This window comes from Dermacentor andersoni, chromosome 11 (assembly GCF_023375885.2).
Source record: "Dermacentor andersoni chromosome 11, qqDerAnde1_hic_scaffold, whole genome shotgun sequence".
Taxonomy (NCBI): Eukaryota; Metazoa; Arthropoda; class Arachnida; order Ixodida; family Ixodidae; genus Dermacentor; species Dermacentor andersoni.
Window position 1 is genome coordinate 79,483,207 of NC_092824.1, and position 18,398 is coordinate 79,501,604.

The 18,398-nt window shown below is 45.4% G+C and overlaps 1 protein-coding gene across 7 annotated transcripts in view; it reads right to left on the reverse strand.

Annotated features, from left to right (window-relative positions):
• p120ctn (adherens junction protein p120) overlaps nt 1-18,398 on the reverse strand; it is a 123,320-nt gene that overhangs the window by 26,843 nt on the left and 78,079 nt on the right. For 6 of the 7 annotated variants that reach the window (XM_055064173.2, XM_055064174.2, XM_055064171.2 and 3 more), the window contains exons 5-15: nt 15,405-15,479; nt 13,230-13,274; nt 11,939-12,119; nt 11,223-11,403; nt 9,944-10,297; nt 8,417-8,701; nt 5,534-5,678; nt 4,841-4,961; nt 2,717-2,833; nt 1,754-1,914; nt 25-269 (exon numbers count right to left, since the gene is read on the reverse strand). In XM_055064173.2, the coding sequence (XP_054920148.2) occupies nt 25-269; nt 1,754-1,914; nt 2,717-2,833; nt 4,841-4,961; nt 5,534-5,678; nt 8,417-8,701; nt 9,944-10,297; nt 11,223-11,403; nt 11,939-12,119; nt 13,230-13,274; nt 15,405-15,479 (1,910 nt within the window). The remainder of the gene's footprint in view (nt 1-24; nt 270-1,753; nt 1,915-2,716; nt 2,834-4,840; nt 4,962-5,533; nt 5,679-8,416; nt 8,702-9,943; nt 10,298-11,222; nt 11,404-11,938; nt 12,120-13,229; nt 13,275-15,404; nt 15,480-18,398) is intronic. The other variant, XM_055064175.2, reaches the window with a different exon arrangement.

Sequence of the window (18,398 nt, forward strand, 5' to 3'; positions counted from 1 at the left end):
AGCGGGAAACGCTCGGAAACACACCTTTGATGGCAGCACCCGTGGCACGCGACGGTGTCGGCGCCGGTGCGTGCTTGTCGTACTCGGGGTCCTCAACTTCCTGCAGCCGGTAGGACAGGTTACGCAACGTGCAGACGCAGTTTTCCACGCTCTTGTTGTCCATGTCATTCTTGCGCACCGCCGTCCGCATCAGGTGGAGAAGGGCATCGCAGAGGCCCTCGCACTCTCGAAGCTTCCGCCGTGCATACTCCCCAGCGGAGCTCACATTTCTGGCGAGAGAAAGATGACACCGCGAGACGCATGTTGCGAGATGTGAATCTATTCGCAAACGTGTTTTCCATAAGCCGATTTCAATGATTCAGAATTGTGAATGAGAAACAGCATGCAAAAGAAAGGTGGCCCTTGTGTGTGCTGGCCTCCTTTGTTCAGAATTATACAGACAAAAACAGAACAAAATAAATTCCAGCAGAACGCATCTCATGGTGACTGTCACCGGTAATGAAATTAGCATTCAAATGCTGTAGCGACACACTGTATTGCGGAAGTGACGTTTATTTAAAACCTGCAGTGGTCATTCTGAGACTTCTGTGGCTTCGGCTAAATATGACATAGACGTCTCCGGTATCGGCCCATTTGGCAATGGCACTCGCTTGCCAAGGTTGGCAATGAGTATCAAGGCATCACGCCTGTATGACGATGATGCAATGGTGACGATGGAACGATAAGGAATGAATGCAGATGGAACGATGAAGGCGGTATTAAGAAATGAGATGATTCTAAACTGATGAATATGGTATAACGTCTACAGCAAGAGGACGATGGCATGAGGATAATAAGATAGTAAGTGCATGACAATAGCATGTTGACGACTGTATGATGACAATGGCTGATGACAATGATATGACGAAAACCTCATGACAATGCTAGACTGACAATGATGAAACGACCACGACAATGACCGTATGACAACGAATGCATGATGATTACTGTCTGACGATGATGGCATCACGACAGCAGCATAATCACAATTGAATTATGACAGCATGATTGCAATACAATGACAAACAAGGCACTATACTGACAAACAAGGAATGACAATGATGGAACAATGAAGGCGGTATGATGACAATGGAATGACCGTTTGTGAGGTGATGACGATGGTAAAGCGACAGCCCGCCGATGACAATGAGATGACGATGAGGGTACGATGACGACGGCACGACAATGATGGCATGATTGAGAATCTGATAACGAAGCCGGATCGACGTTGATGGAACAACCACATTGGCATCTCAACGACAGTATGTCAATGAATGCATGACAACTGTATGACGATGACTGCAGGACGACAGCCAGATGTCGAAGGTGGAATGATGACAATGCAACAACCACAGTGGCATCATGAGCATGAGCACATACCTAGTTGCCCAAGTTGGTAGACAACACGGACAACTGCGTTGGCCTACGAGGCTACATAGACGATAGATCGGCTCAACATGCCTTAGGTAGGCAAAAAATGCCAATTGCACGAAACATCATCTGCAGCTAGAAAATTTTTCTCTGTAGGTACCACTTGCACCCTACAACCAGATAGAATTGCCTGTTGAAACAGCTGCTCTAGCAACTGGCAGATCCGGAGGAATGTCCTCCCTCAAAGCGTTGGCTGGCGCTTGCAAACAAGCCTGCAGCGCCAGCTGTCATCGTGCGGCGATGCAGTGTGCCAGCAGGGAGTGCCGCTAACTGCCGTGCTCACCGCAAGACTCCGTTGGCATTGCGAAAGACAATGGTCCAGTAGATCTCCTGGGGCTTCGTGTGGTCGCCCCTGTCGCGGTTGCGGTCCCAGCCGGACAAGGGGATGATCACGTGGTTCACCAGCACCTGGAGGGCATCGTCGATGATCGGCCTCTTCAGCTCCTGCACACGGAGATCGACCAACTTGTCACAAGGCTTGGCCGATTGTTATACCAGCACAGAGAGGCGTGGCAAATTGTGCAAGCCGATAGGCTGTGAACTGTAGGCGTGGGGGTTAGTATGACTCAGCAGTTCATATAGTCGCATGCAAAAAGACGGTATTGGTGCTTGTTCACCTGTTATATCTTTTACATCTTATTTGTGCGCAATTTTCAGTTTTCCGATGCTGTTCTCAGATAGTTAAATCATTTCAAACTTGTACAAGTGGACATTTACTCTGCGGCTGCTACTTCAAACGAGTACAATTATGTATTAATGAGTTACGCTGTTGTTTGGCTGTTGGTTGAATTTTTATTTCTTTGCCACGCATTTATTTATGCTTTGCCTCACGTGCAATCGAGCTACAGTTTTCTAGCTTTAGTCTGCAGAATTTATCCCCTCTGTTGAATGGAAAGTGAGGACAATTTTCGAAGTTTCAAATGTTGTTTGTGTTGCGTTGCCCTTCATACTTTCGTATCACGACATCACCAAAGCTTTTAATGCCTAACGGTCAAGGGTGCTTCAGCTAACCTTAGCCAGAGTTTAAAACTATGCGAATGCGATTTGAGTATCTCCAAGCGACAGCACACAACATTACCTTGGTTCTGTCTAGCTGTGTGGCGCTCGCATATCTTTAACCTCTGGCTAAAGTTAGTTGGGATACCCTGTAAACTGTACAAGTGGCTTTTACAGACAGCAACATTTTTAGGCTGCACGACGACACAGGCCATCAGTTGTAACTCATGCAACTTACAAATTGACCCACCTCGCATGAAGAAAGGTTCCACAAGACCCCGGTCACCAGCTCGCGGATTTCATTGTCGGGCGTCTTTCGCAGTAGACGCACGAGGGCCGGTATGCCACCCGCATTGCGGATGGCTCGCTGAATCGCAGAAGAGAAAATGGCGCACAAAGTCAGCGTTTATAGGTTGACACTGTCATCACATTATACATGACACTGGTCAAATGACATCGTAGGCCACAAGTTGACATTTACCATATTTACTTGAATCTAACGTGCACTTCTGTTCTGATAAAATGGGTAAAAAAATAGCTAGCACGTCAGAATTGAGTACGACCCTAAAGCTGTGTTAACATATCTCCATCGACATTTCTAAATGGCTACGTTGCACGAGCTTTCAGCCTAGCTGCCACAGCTTCCTCCGTGCGCCGTAGTAAGCGTGCTTAGGTTCATGCACCGTCCGTCTTCCTGTACTTCCCGTTTTCCGCATTTGCTCTATCAGGCAGGAAGTACCGACTGCAAAGACATGCCGAGTTCATCACAATGCTGCAATTACAAGGAAAGCGATCCCGTGTGTGGAGACGGATGGAAATCGGGCCGCATCACAGACATTCGGAGTTCCTGAAACTTGTGCGCAGGACTGGGCAAGCAGGAGAAGCTTTCTACGCCAGTGGCCCCTATCTTGCAAGCCATCAGCGATGGAGGCAAGAGTCTACGCATATTAGGTGCACCGCTCTGTCTTCTTGTTGCTTAGTTCGCGTTGAAGCGACAGGCCGCACAAAGGTTAATTCGCTCGCTCCTGCTATCGCACTTCCCCACTCAAGCGTTTTGATAAAAGAGTTTCCACGGTCACTGCATGAGACGTGTTGATGTGTTCTTGTGCGCATGTGACATTATGCTTGTCACTTTAGTTAGTAAGCGAATGTTTAAAAGTTCATATGGCTGATAAAACTACTACCCTTACTTTTCGTATAGCTATCTACTAATTTGCTATCATAATCGATGCTTCGCCTTTCGGGCAAAACTGCTACTTTTTTCATTTATCGCAACTTTATTGTATTGGGAGTAAATCTCTGTTTTTCAAAATGAGAGAAACTCATATTCCTGTATGAAAGAACGAGGTGCGCGGTACTGGACTTTTCTTTTTTTAGGTCGTGGCAAACGGGTGCACGTTAAAATCAAGGGCAGTTTTTTACTTCTTTTTTTGTCACGGAACAGAGGTGTGCGCTACAATCGAGGGCGCGTTAGAAAAGAGTAAATACGGTATAGTTTACGGTTGGGGTCACAAGACATCACAAGCACGAAAATCGTTCAACAAGAAAGTTTGTCATGAGAACAAAAATGTATAGAGAGCTCACAGGTTTCACTAAACGCTTTTCCTCAATGCAATATTTGAGTCAAAAGTTAGTTATCTGAAATAAAGGAACTTAAAGCTGTCAGCACAAAACAGGAACACCATTAAGATAATTGATAACATAGGTGAAAAGCGAAGCATAACTGCATGTTTACAAATGTAGTAGGATGTTGTTAATTTAGGTAAACAAAAGCGGCATCTTTGGCGTTTGGCTGTTTTTAAAATTTTTTCAGAAGCATGAGTAGCATGAGAGCACACAGGAGTAATGACGAAAGCAAAACTACAAAGATAATCATGATGCAAAAAGTTTAGTTTACCTAATTGAACTGCCCTTTGCACGGTGTCCATCCTTGCTGTGATGACTAAAGGCATCCTTTTAGATGCTACCTTGAGCCAAGTTCTTTCGTAGGAGAAATTTTCGCAATGCTACAGAGTCTCAAAAGATTGCTAACAAAAAAAATTGTTTTTCTAATTCAGTGTTCTTTTCAGAGCTGGGTCTTTCGTCAGGATGTGTTTCATTGTCTGCATAAGATGTTGGGGAAAGCGAAATAAATATGCACACCAATTTCGTACTTGCAACACAAGAACAAAAGAACTGAACGTTCAAGTTCTTGGAAGTGAATAAGCTATGATAAATTATTGTTGTGTATGACATACTACACCTGGTGGTGATGTGCTGGTGGAAGAGGTGGGTTGAACGATTTGAACATGCTAGTACACTCTGAAGAAATTAAAGCTGTTGTCCTAACATAGTTCACACATAGGCAACGTCCGCAAGATTAGACAAGGCTTACCTTGTTTTCGTCGTTTTGTCGGCCATAGGAGAGGTTCCTGAGAGCGCCGCAGGCATTCCTTTGAATTTCTGGGAAGTCTTGGTTCAGAAGTTCTATCAAGAGTGGGATGCCTCCCAAAGCTCTGTAATATTGATAAAAGAAGTTTCACGCCCTGTTTTGATAAAATCATGGCACCTAAAAAGTGTAAGAACGATTCTGCATTTACTTTTGTACTAGTACTCTCTAGTCTTATAATTCTACTGTTTAGCAAAAAACCACTGGCATGGATTTCTGCACACGAACAGATGCCTACAAGTTGGGCATACTTCCCAGGATCGAGCTTGTTAATTAAAACACACAAGAACATGAGACTTTTGATTTGTCTGCCGTTCATAGTAACCTGCAAGCTTGAAGGAGAGGCCTAGAGTTGATTGATCGAGGGATTTAGGTTTCATTCTTCAGGGATAGTTTCGTTTCTCTGCGGCCAAGAGTGCAGTGGACATTATTGTGTGGACGATCATTTTTTCCCTTTTGTAGCATGACATGTGGCATGACGCCTCGTTAGAGCAATCATTATTTTGCCCGCTGGCTTCCACCTGCGCTCGCTGAAAGCGACTGATCCAGAATGCAGACCCGAGTGCTGCGAGAAAGAATGTACAGTCCTGCAGAGGGCTTCACGTGCATTCTGGTGCAGACGATCACCGAAGCACCAACCTCGTTTTCTGCTTCATGCCATTGTCCATGTAACAGAGGTGTTGCAGGTAGGCCGCCGCATTGGCACGCACCACACTGTTGGGGTGGCCCAGGAACTCTATGACCTCGTGCAGGTCAGGGTCTCGCCACCGTACGTCCCCGCCACCTGAGAATGTGGAGAGACAATCAGGTACAAGAAAAACAGCCACTGGACAAGGACTTTCGCATCTCTAGGCCTCTCAAGACGGTGTTGACAGGTTCAGAGGTGTCGTTCAGACATTCAGGTGAAGGTTGCCATCTGCCAGTGTTTTCTGAAAGCCGACCTTTGAAATCTTACGTGAACGGCATTTGTAGATTGATTCGCACAATAAGACGAATGTCTGACCACACCTGGAGACTTTTAAAGAAAAAAGAATGTTGTGATACCCATCATGGATGCCTGTATATATTGTATTTAGTGTAGTTAAAGGGAAGCTAAAGAACTATATTAAGTCGTACCAGACTGATAGACCACTCAACTAGAAGTCTATTGTTTTCTGTGCGCCAATACTCTGTATTTTTCTGTGTATAATCCACCACTGCGTATAACCTGCACCCCCAATTACAACAGCCCAGAAAGAAAAAAAAAAAAAAATCCGCTCATATAATCCGTGGAAATAACCATGTACGACAAAGCTCAGATGTTTGCAAAAACAGTCTCCATCTGCAGATGCATGACTCATTCACGTCGTATCTTCGGCGATGCTGACAAAGCTGGATTCTCACGCTGGACTTTATCGCAGATGAATCAGTCGTGAGTGAGTCGTGAATCGGATGACTTCCCAGCTGGCATTCACATAACAGCGGATGACAGTGTAGACGGAGCTGCCCTGGCATGGGCAGCGGCGATGGAGCAAACGCGACCGAACCGAAAATCCTACTAATCATTTGGCTCACTGTCGTATAGCGAAGTGCTTCGCGTGGACAGAGGTAGTGCCGCGGGAATAGGTGACATAAGAGTTTTCCGGCACCGCACGCCCAATTAGCTAACTACCCACTAAACGTAAATGGCAGCCCATAAAGGGGAGGAGAACGGGCGACCATGAAGGAGGGAAGAAAGGAGCTTGTACACAGAGGAGTGGAGAGAGAGGGGTGGGGTTCCCTAGGAGATAACGAAACTTTGAATAGTGGAGAACCTCACCTTGAGGAGTGGCTTCAAGACCGTGCGGTGCGCGCTGCCGCACTAAAAGGCGAAATTCCCATATAGCTCACACCCCAACTATACCATCTACTTTACTGAAATTTAGGTGCCGGTTATACGCGAGAAAATGTGGTACAGTGGAATCTCTATAAACATAAATTACTTAAATGGAAATGCTGCTTTAAATGGAACACCATCCTCATGGTTGGTTGGTTTTGAATTCATTCAATAATCTCTGCAGAGTCTCTCCGTAAATGGAACTCCTAATAAACGGAGCCAATTTCCCTGGCTGCTTGAGGTTCCCTTTAAAGAGAGACAACTGTATATCAATTTGTTGCATAAAGGAATAGCTGCTGAAGGTCCTGTACCTGCTCTTTAATTTGAACTGTGCGGGCCAAAACGGACGAGCTGACATAATCACCACGTGACCTCCAGATTTTCATATTTCCCAATTCACTGCCTCACAAAGTAGAGCAATAACGATGATCTCTGTGAGCAATAATCGTGCCAACCCTGCGGATGAGCCAGCACAGAATTTAGTCTCTTTAAATAAAATGCGTGCTTTCTCAGATGCTGTCGGCAAACAGGTTTAATTTGATCAACCCTCATACATGAATCTGTCTAAACTTTGTTCTTCTGGCTTCAAGCAACATTTTAACAGAATCTGCCTTATGCATGCGACAAGTTGCAATGATTATATGCATGCGTGCAGAAACTTATTGCTCTCATGCATTTAGAAGTGTATGACTGCTTGGAAATCCAGAGAGATAAAGCACAATAAACAAAGCCACAAGAACGTTTGAATTCACAAGCACAAATATTACACAAATCCATGTGCAGTCAAACGAAGTTGTACTTGCAGCGAACAAGTATGCGTGAATGGATGTGTAACCAATGCTGCAATTTGGCATGACATATTCCACCACATCCCTAAATAGCACAGGCGGAAAGTGCTCGTCTCTGTGGCAAGGTGAAAAATGCATAGGCAATGTCTGAGAAACGGGTGCCGATGGCACAAAGCTGGAGCCCGTGATAACAAGAGAAACAAAGAAAGGTGGGGGGGCTAGTTGGTGGTCGATAGTTGAATGCATAATGTAACTGCACAAATGACAATAGACGAAGAAGGAAGCGCGCTGTTTCCTTCTTCATCCGTTGTTGTTTGCGCAGTTACATTACGGATAACAAGAGAGACGGAAAAACTGCAAACAGCGGAAAGAACCACGACAGTCTGCTTGTTGGAGCACACCGTATCCCAACTCTAATCGGAGATTTGCCTTCCAAGGTCACTTACGAATCCACACCCATGCACACGCACCGCATTCGAGCAAGTGAATCTGTGGTGTCGGCAGACGTCGTCTGCTCAAGGATGCCATTGTAGCTTGTTTAAGGGGCAGCACGGCATGTAATTCGACCAGTATCAAGCAATTACATCTGCTAAAATGTCCGTCACTCTTGTTCCTTGACATTATTGAATGAAATGTAAATTTACAAAACATGAGATTGCTATTTTTCTTCACCACAGCCATAATCGAGCATGTAAATGATGGACACATGCTTGCCACGTCATCTGACGTGCTGTGACGAAAACTGAACTTCCCCCTCGCCCAAGCGTGCCCCTGTCCAACTTTCTGCACATCCGGCACTCACAAAAATGAGGACTACGTGCCCCGGACATGCAAAGTGCATGTGGTGAGAAAGCGTCAATGGTGAAAGGGAATGCAGACCTCTGGGGTCAGAACCATCAAGAGGGGGTCCCACGTAAGGTGGCCTGGGGGGAAGCTGTCCTTCCAGGGGTGGGGGTGCAGGGCTGGCCTCCTCCTCCTCCTCCTCGAAGAGGGCTCGTGGGGGAGCTGCCCCATAGGGGCCCCTCGCTCCACCTGGGGGACCCGCCTGGTGTTCGTCATAGCTTGGCCTGCGGTCGAGGTACCCCTGCGGCGGGGGTGCACCTTCGTAGCCCGGGCTGTAGCCGGGGGAGCTGGCACCGGGCGCACCCAAGTAGCCATAGGTGCCTGCACAGGTTGGTTATTGTCATGGTTATCACTGCTAGCCAGAAGATGCTAAACTGCAGGGTGATGACGTAGAAAGAAATGCAGTGCGGATCTGTAGGGTGTTTCGCAGCACTTCGCATTCAACACAGGGAGTTATTAATGACAGGTGGTGCCAATTTATCAGTGTTGGTGGAATAGCATGGTCTTCGGTACTGTCAAGAGAATAGCAACAACATGTATAGTTAAGCTTTTCCTTCTTTCCTATGCTTTGTAGCCAAAATTTACCATTTGCATCACGGACTACATAAGGTGCAGCGGCGCTGCGAAACCAAGTATTTCCTCACCAACACCTTACGCCTGCTTTTGAAAAGCCTTCAAGAAGTGACTGCAGTAGCATCACATCGCGAGGCTGTGGTGTACAATAGTCAATATACTATGTGGAAGACTTGCACAATCATGCGAGCGTGACATTGTGTGCAATGATGCAAAATTAATATACTATATCAGCATGGAAAACATACCAAGCAGATACTATGGGAGCCGGCAAAAACAGTTCATAGATGGAAATGCAAGTCGAGAATTAATCAGTGCAAAGCCTTTGTTTAATTTGTTTCATTGCAACCACAGTTCATTGATGGCACTGTTAGGCACATTGAATGTTTGTAGAGACAAAACAATGTTTCTAAAACCTTTATTTATATATATATATATATATTGCCATTAAACCTACAAGTTGAGAAGATTGACCATATTGCTTACCATGCTCTTGCAACATCAACGTTTGTAGGCCGCGATCATGTCTACTTATGGTGCATGCTTCAACAAAAATAGGTACAAAATACACAAGACATTTCTGCACACATCGTCCTCTTCTTGCATGCCTTTCAGGTGATTCACAACACTGTTATTATAGTCGAGCCAAGCTGACAGCTATTTAACTAAGGCTTCAGAGCTGGACAAGTGGTGTTCCTTTTTTACTGCAAGACTTGAAACACGAAGACAAAAAAACAGGGACAAAAGGACGAACATGGTGTCCTTGCTTTCATCCCTGCATTTTCCTTAGTGCTTGAAGTGTACAGGTGATGGCAGATATTCATTGGCAAAAGGACGCAAGAGAATTGCTGTCCAAGAAAATGATATAAACCGAATGCCATCAAAATGGAAGATTTTTGATGCTTTCCACTAGGGTTCACAAACTGGGAAGCCCTTATTAGCTGGAAAAACATCAACAACGTTCCACCTGAAGAACAAAGCGCTTCTCACCGTAGCGATCCGGATGAGGTGCCGGTGAAGGTGTACTCCTGTAGCAGTCCGGTGCATACTCCACGCCGCCCCTTGGAGGTTGGGGGTCAAGTTCATCGTAACCCGAATTTCCATGGGTGTAACCGTCAGGGGCAACCATGAGGGGCGACATCATACTTCGAGACGATGCGGCCTGGGGCACAGCCATATGCGAGGGGGGCAAGGGTGACTCCGACGTGACCGAAGGAGGTGTAGGCGCTTGTCCGGGGTAGCCGCCGTAGTCGTAGTCGCGCAAATAGGAGCCGTAAGTCGCATAGTCCTGGGGATAGGCGGCGTGCGGGGGCGCCACCTGACTGGCTGGACTAGGGGGCTCGCCTGCAATAACAAGTGAAGTATTGGCCTTTTTTTTTAGCTGCACGAAGCTACAGCCACTTCTCAGATAATTTACAGTAGTAAGACATATTGTGGTACCCATAAAGCCTTGGGGCAGGCACTCCAGCCCACAAGTGAGTACAGCCATCGCCAAAAGTTAACGGACTACAAGATCTGTGAAAACCCTGAATTTTTTCTTTTACTGTAGCCAGTGAAATTACACAACGTGGTTTTGTGTGCTTTTGCGGGCTTCTTTCACATTCGGAAAAACCAGGGTTAGTTCCAGTAGTAACACATAAATACCCAAGAAAGTGGATGGGGAAACGGCGCTGCGGTAGCTCACTTGGTAGAGCATCGCATGCGGAATGCGAAGGTTGTGGGTTCGGTCTCCACCTGCGGCAAGTTGTTTTTTCATCCAGTTTCACTTCCATTAATTTACCATTTCCTTTATTGAGCACAAGTAATTTCCCCTATGTTGTCCTTGGTGTCAGTGTTTGTTGGCTTCTTATGCTACGACTAATAAAAAAAATTGGCTCCTCGGTTAATCCCTTTTCTTCTCGTTTATATTTGCTTAGTTACTTTAGTCAGGCAAGTTATTATTCAGTGAATAATATTGTTTGTTTAGTTAGATAACTTCGTCAATTAGTTGGTTAGCTTTGGTTTCGGCTGTTTTTATCGGAAACATGTGGACAAACCAATCTTCAAAGGAAAGAAGAAAGCTTAAATAGTCATTGTGGCACGGCAGCAGATACCTTAATACGCTACAACAGAACAGTGTACAACAAACACGAAATTTTTTGGGGACCTCCTCCAAACTACTTTCCTATGACGCATGACTCGAACAACATCAACAGTCAAGCTGCTGAAAACAATTAAGGTAGGCTAATCACAGACCAACGAAAACCATGCCTCAAAGAGGACCACCTACCTGTATCGTAGCTGCCATAGCCATGGGAGTTGTCAGTGGCACCCGTGTAGGGATATGTGACGTAGTCAGAGCCTGCCATGGGCATGCCGTGCGTTCCGTACGGGTTGTACTCCAGCGGTTGACCGTCGGGACCCACGTGACGGACTTCCCTCGTCTTTATTACCTTTGTGACCGTCTTGACCTGCAAAGAAAGCAGAAGGACAGCTTGTCTCACTCTGTGAGAAAAACAGATTATGCAGACAGTCCCAAGGTGTAAAATCCTTCACTGAGGAAAAAAAAAAAAAAAAAAAACTTGAGTGGTGTGCCTTCTAGCACCAACATTGCACATTTAGACATGAACGCATCTCACAGCATCAGCTGTCTAGGTTCTTTCCTGCAATGGATTCCCCGACATGGCAACCACCCGCATAATCCACAGGACTGAGTAAAAGAAATCTGTGCGCTGGCAGGAGTTAGAATTGTACTGTAAGTTAAGAGGTGCAATTGTTGGCAGGACAGTAACTAGCACTGTATAGTAGTGATTTGCACAAATTGACCAGTACACAAGTATGCCCGTGACGCTTGGTGAATTTTTTATTAATTTTTTGCTCTTAGACAAAGGGTGGGCCTTCGTAAGTAAATATGGCAGCTTGATGCACTCATCAGACTGGAGTGCGCCTGAGCACACTCTATCATGGCACTTAATGGTTTAGACAACGCAATGCAGCGTACGGCACCTGTTGTGTCTTGGTCTGCTGCGTTGTTCGGCTGACAAGCTGGGAATTCTCGCCCGGCACTGCCAGCTTGGATGAGTTCGGCGAGTGCTCGCCATCGCCCACTTGGTGACCGTTGGTCGACGTTGTACTGTGGTAGTTCATTGAGTAGGACTCCTGCACCTGCGGTGAGCTGCCATCTTGCCTGGAAAGGAAGCAGGAACAAGTGGCTTAATTTACGCTAGGCAGACTGCAGCGCACGAAGCTGAATTCCCTTTGGTTGCTTATGTCAGTGTTGAGACAAGGACGTTTGTAAGAGGCAGGCAAGAGTCTAAAGGTACTGAGCCACGAGACGATTTGTAGAGGACTCCGCACTCAAGCTTGATTTGGCTATGCACTGCGTTCAGCAACATCTGCTGTGAGCTTACAACAATGGCATAATTCCATAAAGCTGCAGTGCTTCGCTCTCGTAAATGAACACAGCAGTAGCATGCACACAGCTTCTGTCTGGGTTTCCTTCCTTGGTAACGAGGTACAATGACTCATTCTTTCTGCAAAGCACATTACAGAGCCTTTGCCTGGTTCAGTCTGTTCTACTTAGCTAACCTAACAAACTATAACTCCTTGCAGCCGTCGTCTGCACAGCGTACACTTTAGAAATGAAAGAACAGATTGTACAGGGCACAGAATTGAGCCAAGAAGTACATGTTAATGTCACGTGGGAAATGCACAGAGAAAAAGGATGCTCACATGCCTATCTTGCTCATTCTGTTCTCGATGAAGTTCAAATGTAATGCAACTGCCCTGACATGTACACATGTAAATCAAGAACAGATATAGTTCGTCTCATTAACCATATGGTGCCGGTAAGTGCATAAATGACAAGATTTTGCTGCAACAACAGCAGTTCGTGCCCTCAAGTTCTTGACAAAAAACAATAAATATTTACCATACTCCCACTACACACACAATGCACACTGTTAATCGGCACACCATACAAATTTCAAATGTTCAGCAGCCACAACTTTTCACCAAAACTATCAAGTGCAGCACGGTAACAGGCAACATGACAGCTATGTGCAAGCATGCCTCTTCTATTAAAGGTACATTCATAAATTACAATAAAAGTACTGAAGTACTTAACAAAACCACTGGATGCACCATCAGGCACTAAAGTGTGAGAATTAACGGCAACACACGACCCTACATGCAGGTATGCCCACTGCCAAGCACGTGAGCAATGACTCCAGCTTCAAAGGTACATTCACCACAGACACATACACAAACAGGTACACTCCAACAGTTTCAGACTTACATGTAGCGATGATACTCTGTAGTTGTTTGATCAGGATAGTAGCGCCTACATAGAGTAAAATTTGACAGAAACATTATGTAACAGCCACCTTTCACCAAACACACATTCTGGGAACACGCTATTTGAAGTCATGAGCAAAAAACACCGCGCTGCAAATCTGACAGTAACAGCGATTCTGACAGTTATTCAACCAGATGCCTCTAAATTCAATCATGGTAACTGCAGGCCAAAGATGAATACCATATTAATGCAATAGCAAAAGAAAACACGGTAAATTCAGAGTTGCCTCTGTAAACACACTTCAACTGCAAATGTAAATTTATAAGTGCAACTTAAGTTTCACAATGGGTGAGCTAGCCAACTGTTTTATGAGGGTGCATTCATGAGGCATCTTGAGTGCCGTGGGTCAAAATCTCTTAACACAAAATCAACCGTTTTCAAAGGTGTCCTTCAAATGCTCTCTGCACCGACACATTTACGTCAGCTACCTTTTTCCAAACTTAAATAAGATTTAGAACAAGTACATCACTCTACATGCTGCTGACTGGCTGCCAGATAGTGGAAATGCAACTGCAACGCACAGGCATGAGATGTAATGCAGCGAGGGTCACTGATGCCAACTTTCTTGGATGTTCTCTTAGCTATTTGCTTTCTTTCTTTGACAAGTGCTCACTGATCCAGTATGTTAGCACAGAGTAAGAAAGCTGTATTAGATACTTAGTTATGATGTCACTTGCAATAGTAGTATGTTTCATTTTTAGCTGCTAGATGAATGTAGTCTAACATAACCTCCAAGGGGCGCCTCAATAGCGCCGTCATCGTAGTATAACACTCACTTTTGTCTCACAACTTTGAGCATGAAAAATGACACATAAACACATGCAACATTACATTATTTAGTAGACCTCTGTGCATTGTCAGGCCAGTGTGGTTGACCTTGATAACGTTAGGCAGCCACACAATTTTAGACACAAATTGTCACACTTTAGGCAACACTGCTCTCGATATACTGTGCAATGAATTAGAACCCACAAATCATTTAATAATGAGGACACCATAGCTTAACTTCATGCCAGGGCTCTTTTATATACGTACAACACCATGTAGGAGAGACACAGGCAGCCACTGAGGTTTGCGCATGCAAGAAGAGCAAAAGCACAAAAGCAAAGGAACATGCATGCACAGTCAGGTGACAGTATCTTCACTCTTGCCTAAAACAAAGTAACGTGAAAGAGGTTCTGATTTTCAGTGCCTCTTGAGCCGTGCCACGCTATTCCGGTTTGCAACTGCCTCACAAGCCGGAATGCATTTAAAACTTGGTGGGTGTCCCATGTGGCACGCAAATCGTTTAATGCTAGCGTAAAGCTGTATCTAAAAGAACTGAAGCAAGTTCATAATCGGAAGAGTAGCAGATGAAACCTGTACACTCAGGTGCTCTCAGCTGCCTCCATGCCTGGCAAGCCCAAATGAAAAAACTCCGCCAAAACTTTTGCAAGTGTAGCTAAAGCTCCGGGGCACACCTCATTGCATGCCCTCTTGTTTCTGTCAGTACAAAATCAAGCTATCGGCTACCTATCTTGCTCTTTGCTGTTACGTAGAGTAGCAGGCCAGATGCTCCATTATCTGGCCGACCTCTCTACATTTTCCAGTCATTAAAATACTTCTTCTTCTTTGCCATAAGAGAACCTCCAACATACAGACAAAGTTGTTTGCGCATAGAGCATTTGGTTTCCAAATTGGACTACAACAAACCCAAGAGATCTGCAGACAAGTTCCCTAAAATTTCTGTGGGCACCAAAATAAATGAATGGTGCTCTTCCCACTTTTTTTATCCCAAGCTACCTGCTGCTTTGTGCTTGCACATGTGAATTTACGTCCACAATAAAGTTCAGTTGCTAGCCCAGCTTTCGTCCTGTGCACGCCTTGCATCTTATCTGGCATGTGCGTGCTTTTCAATCATTGTTGTCTTAGGCGGCCATGTACAAAGTTGGCCGGCGCTTAGCTTCGATGCAGTATTTGGCTAGCACTGTTAATCTGTCTTCATCTTTTAACACAGGTAAAATGGATTACATGGATGAGAAACTTGCTGACTCGTTGGAGACCTTGTCTTAGGCAAGAGCGAAGAAACCCTCACAGACCGCGAGAGGTTGCGGGCTCGGCAGTGACGACACCAACCTCTGCACTTTCTCGACGAGCTCAGTGCGCACGAGGTGCTCTTCCTCTTTGGATTCCGTCTTTCGGTTAATGATGCTGTGGCCAGGAAAGACAAGGCAGTGGGTGATTGCAGGAGACGATGGAAACAGGGCAGGAGAGCAAAGCAGAGGGCAGGAGGAAGGAGGCGTGAAAGCGTGAGCGATGTCACGACCAGGAAAGTGACAAAGAGGAGCGATCAGGTGGCGGCACACAAAAAGAAGCCAGGTTGCAGAGTGAGAAGCGTGAGCTGTGCCGGCTCTGTTTTATTTATTATTATATTTTTAATGGCTTAATGGCTAGTACTATGACGGGAGCTAGGCCCCGTATTCTAGAACATTTCAACACTCCATCTAGACACCCAAGAGAGTGCGCTCCCCCTCTTCTAAAGTGATTAATGATTTCGGCGGCACTTCCCGACAGCTTTAGAGCAATACTTTTGGAGCCTCGCCCTTGTGGTAAACATAAAGTGTACCAGGCTGGTGATGTGCTTCTCAGACAACTGGGCATCGTAGGAGCCACTGAGGAGCATTTCTGAAGCAGAGCATCTTGTTCGGTGAAGGGGTGGCACTGTGCTCTACTTGGTGGAAAGTCAAAGAAAAGTTTCGGGTCAAGGCTTGTTCGAGAACATGGGAGTAAGCCCTCAAATCCATTTGACATTGCGCAGCATTTCTAGAAAGCAAACAGCAATGCTTCTCCTTCACTGAAGTAGTCACCACTGTTCAATACCATTACTCTGTAATACCGACTTATACTTCACGACCAAGTACTCTCGGCATCTACTCAAAAGCACTGCAGTAAAGACCTCAAAGCATCACGATTACAAGAATTGTGGAACGTTGTTAAAGTTACTACAGTTGAGGGGGTAGAACTCTCATATTCTCTGTGCTGCTGATTGCTAGAGCATTGCTTCAGTATGCTGCCCTCTCTGACTCCCTTTTTCTTGCAGGCTTCCACAGTAAGCTGTCAGTGAAATTAGGGCAGCCTACACCCTCGCCTTGTAAGCAAAGCCACAAGCAATTAACTGCTGTGGCTGACACGGTCACAAAAAGGTGTTGACTGATAGCTGCCCTTGATACTGCTCACAGCTCTGGTTTAACACTAGGCGATTCCCTCTCGCAACTAGTAGATGCTACACATACACTGCCCCGCCATTCTTCTGCCACTGAGAGTACAATGTGGCCTTCCAGTCACCGCAGAGTCAATTTACAACTGCCATACAAAAACTGTACAAGCTACACTCCATTCCAAACACACGAGGCAACGCTGCGAAGGCTAAAATGACTTCTCTCGCTGCTTGCATGCTTTATTATGTTGAAAAATACGATGTAATTATTACACGGAAGACATCACCGATATGAACCTGTCTACCGTCGAACAAGCAGACTTCTGCAACCGGCAGCTACAGTGCACCGCTTGCGACCAAAACACAGTACGTTGCCCACTGCAAGCATAAATGTGCACAAATAATGTGTGATTCGGTGTAACCTTAGGTCTGGAAGTCGTAGTTATAATATGTGAAGTAGCTATTCTGTAGAAGGAACTGCAAACCAAAAGCAACTGCACCGCGAAAGGCACAGAGGGACACTTCTATGACCAAACTACTTGGGTATCCTCCACAACGTTGCCTGTGAAATGGAGTGTAGAGAAACACAATCCATCGTCTAGCAATATGCATGGCAACTTGAAAACTCAGTTATTCAGTTCCCCCTAATATACTTTAACAGAAATGTTCCAGATTTTACCTGCCAACAAACGCCCAAGCTACACTGAGTGCTGACACGGCCGCCCTGTGAGCTCAAAGGTGACATACCATCAGTTCCCTGCTGGCATTCACAAAATAAAAGATTAACATATGAAAAAAGGCACCTCTAAGTGAGCAATATCCAATGAGTGATCCTCAATCATATGCCACTTTCACACATCATTGTCATATTGCTATCCATATGCTGGGCACTGCTTGGGAGCACAATCTTGCACACTTCACAAGGAATATCAACAAAAAGACAAAAATTGACTCCAAAGCTAAGTGTTTGCACAAGCTGTTGCCATGGCAGAAACTGAAAGTCAGGCTTCAAAGACAGTAAACTCAAAGACTTGAGTGTTACACATATAGCTGACACTAACGAAACCAAGCCTGCACAAGCATAGCAAGTGACAGCAACTAGGTGTTCTTGATGTTCCAGAGCAACGAATGCCTCTAGTTTGCAAAGGATCCTGTCGTGTTCCTTAAGTCAAGGACACCCTTTGCTTTCGAAATTACGACATGATGTGCTGGAGATGCAAAGGCAGGAATGATGACTGAACAAATGTGCAGTGGGTAGATATTAAATAGCTGATGCCATAAATGAACTGTAACAACAGTAGGCTTGGAAGCTTGATACCTTCATTAAAATGCCTCCGTTATCAACTGCGAAATAACAATTTGCACGCCCTTCTCCACGTTCTCCCTGCCCGAGTCAACAAATGTTGACATTCAACCTTTTAGGCTAGACATGTTTTTAAAAGCACAAGCGCAGAAAATATGGGGAAGGGCAGTCATGCCGTGATAGAGGTACTCTCACACTGCAGAATATTGAAGCAGTAACTAAAGAGTGACAAGGTCTCCCAAGTGACGAGAGCATTACATCCCTTTTCCTAGCTGGAAAAGAACGCTCATTACTGATTCTGATTAAGTAAGGCAAGGCAGGCATCTCTACTCATACGCTGGTGCCTCATTTTGAATAAAGCTATCTGCTGGAGTTAGCCCTGCTGTATGTCCTCTCTGTCCCCCATCCACCTCTCATTTTCTTGCCCTTGAGCTTTCAAACAAGGTGGAATCACTTTTGCTGTGCATGTTCAAACAAAATGAAAAATTGAAGAAAGCAGGTGCTTCCCCCCAATAAAGACTTAGCGAGACTACTCAGGTGCTTAATGCAAAGCCACTGCTACGCACTCCTCTACGTCTTTCAACTTCCATGCACACGGGCATGCAAACAA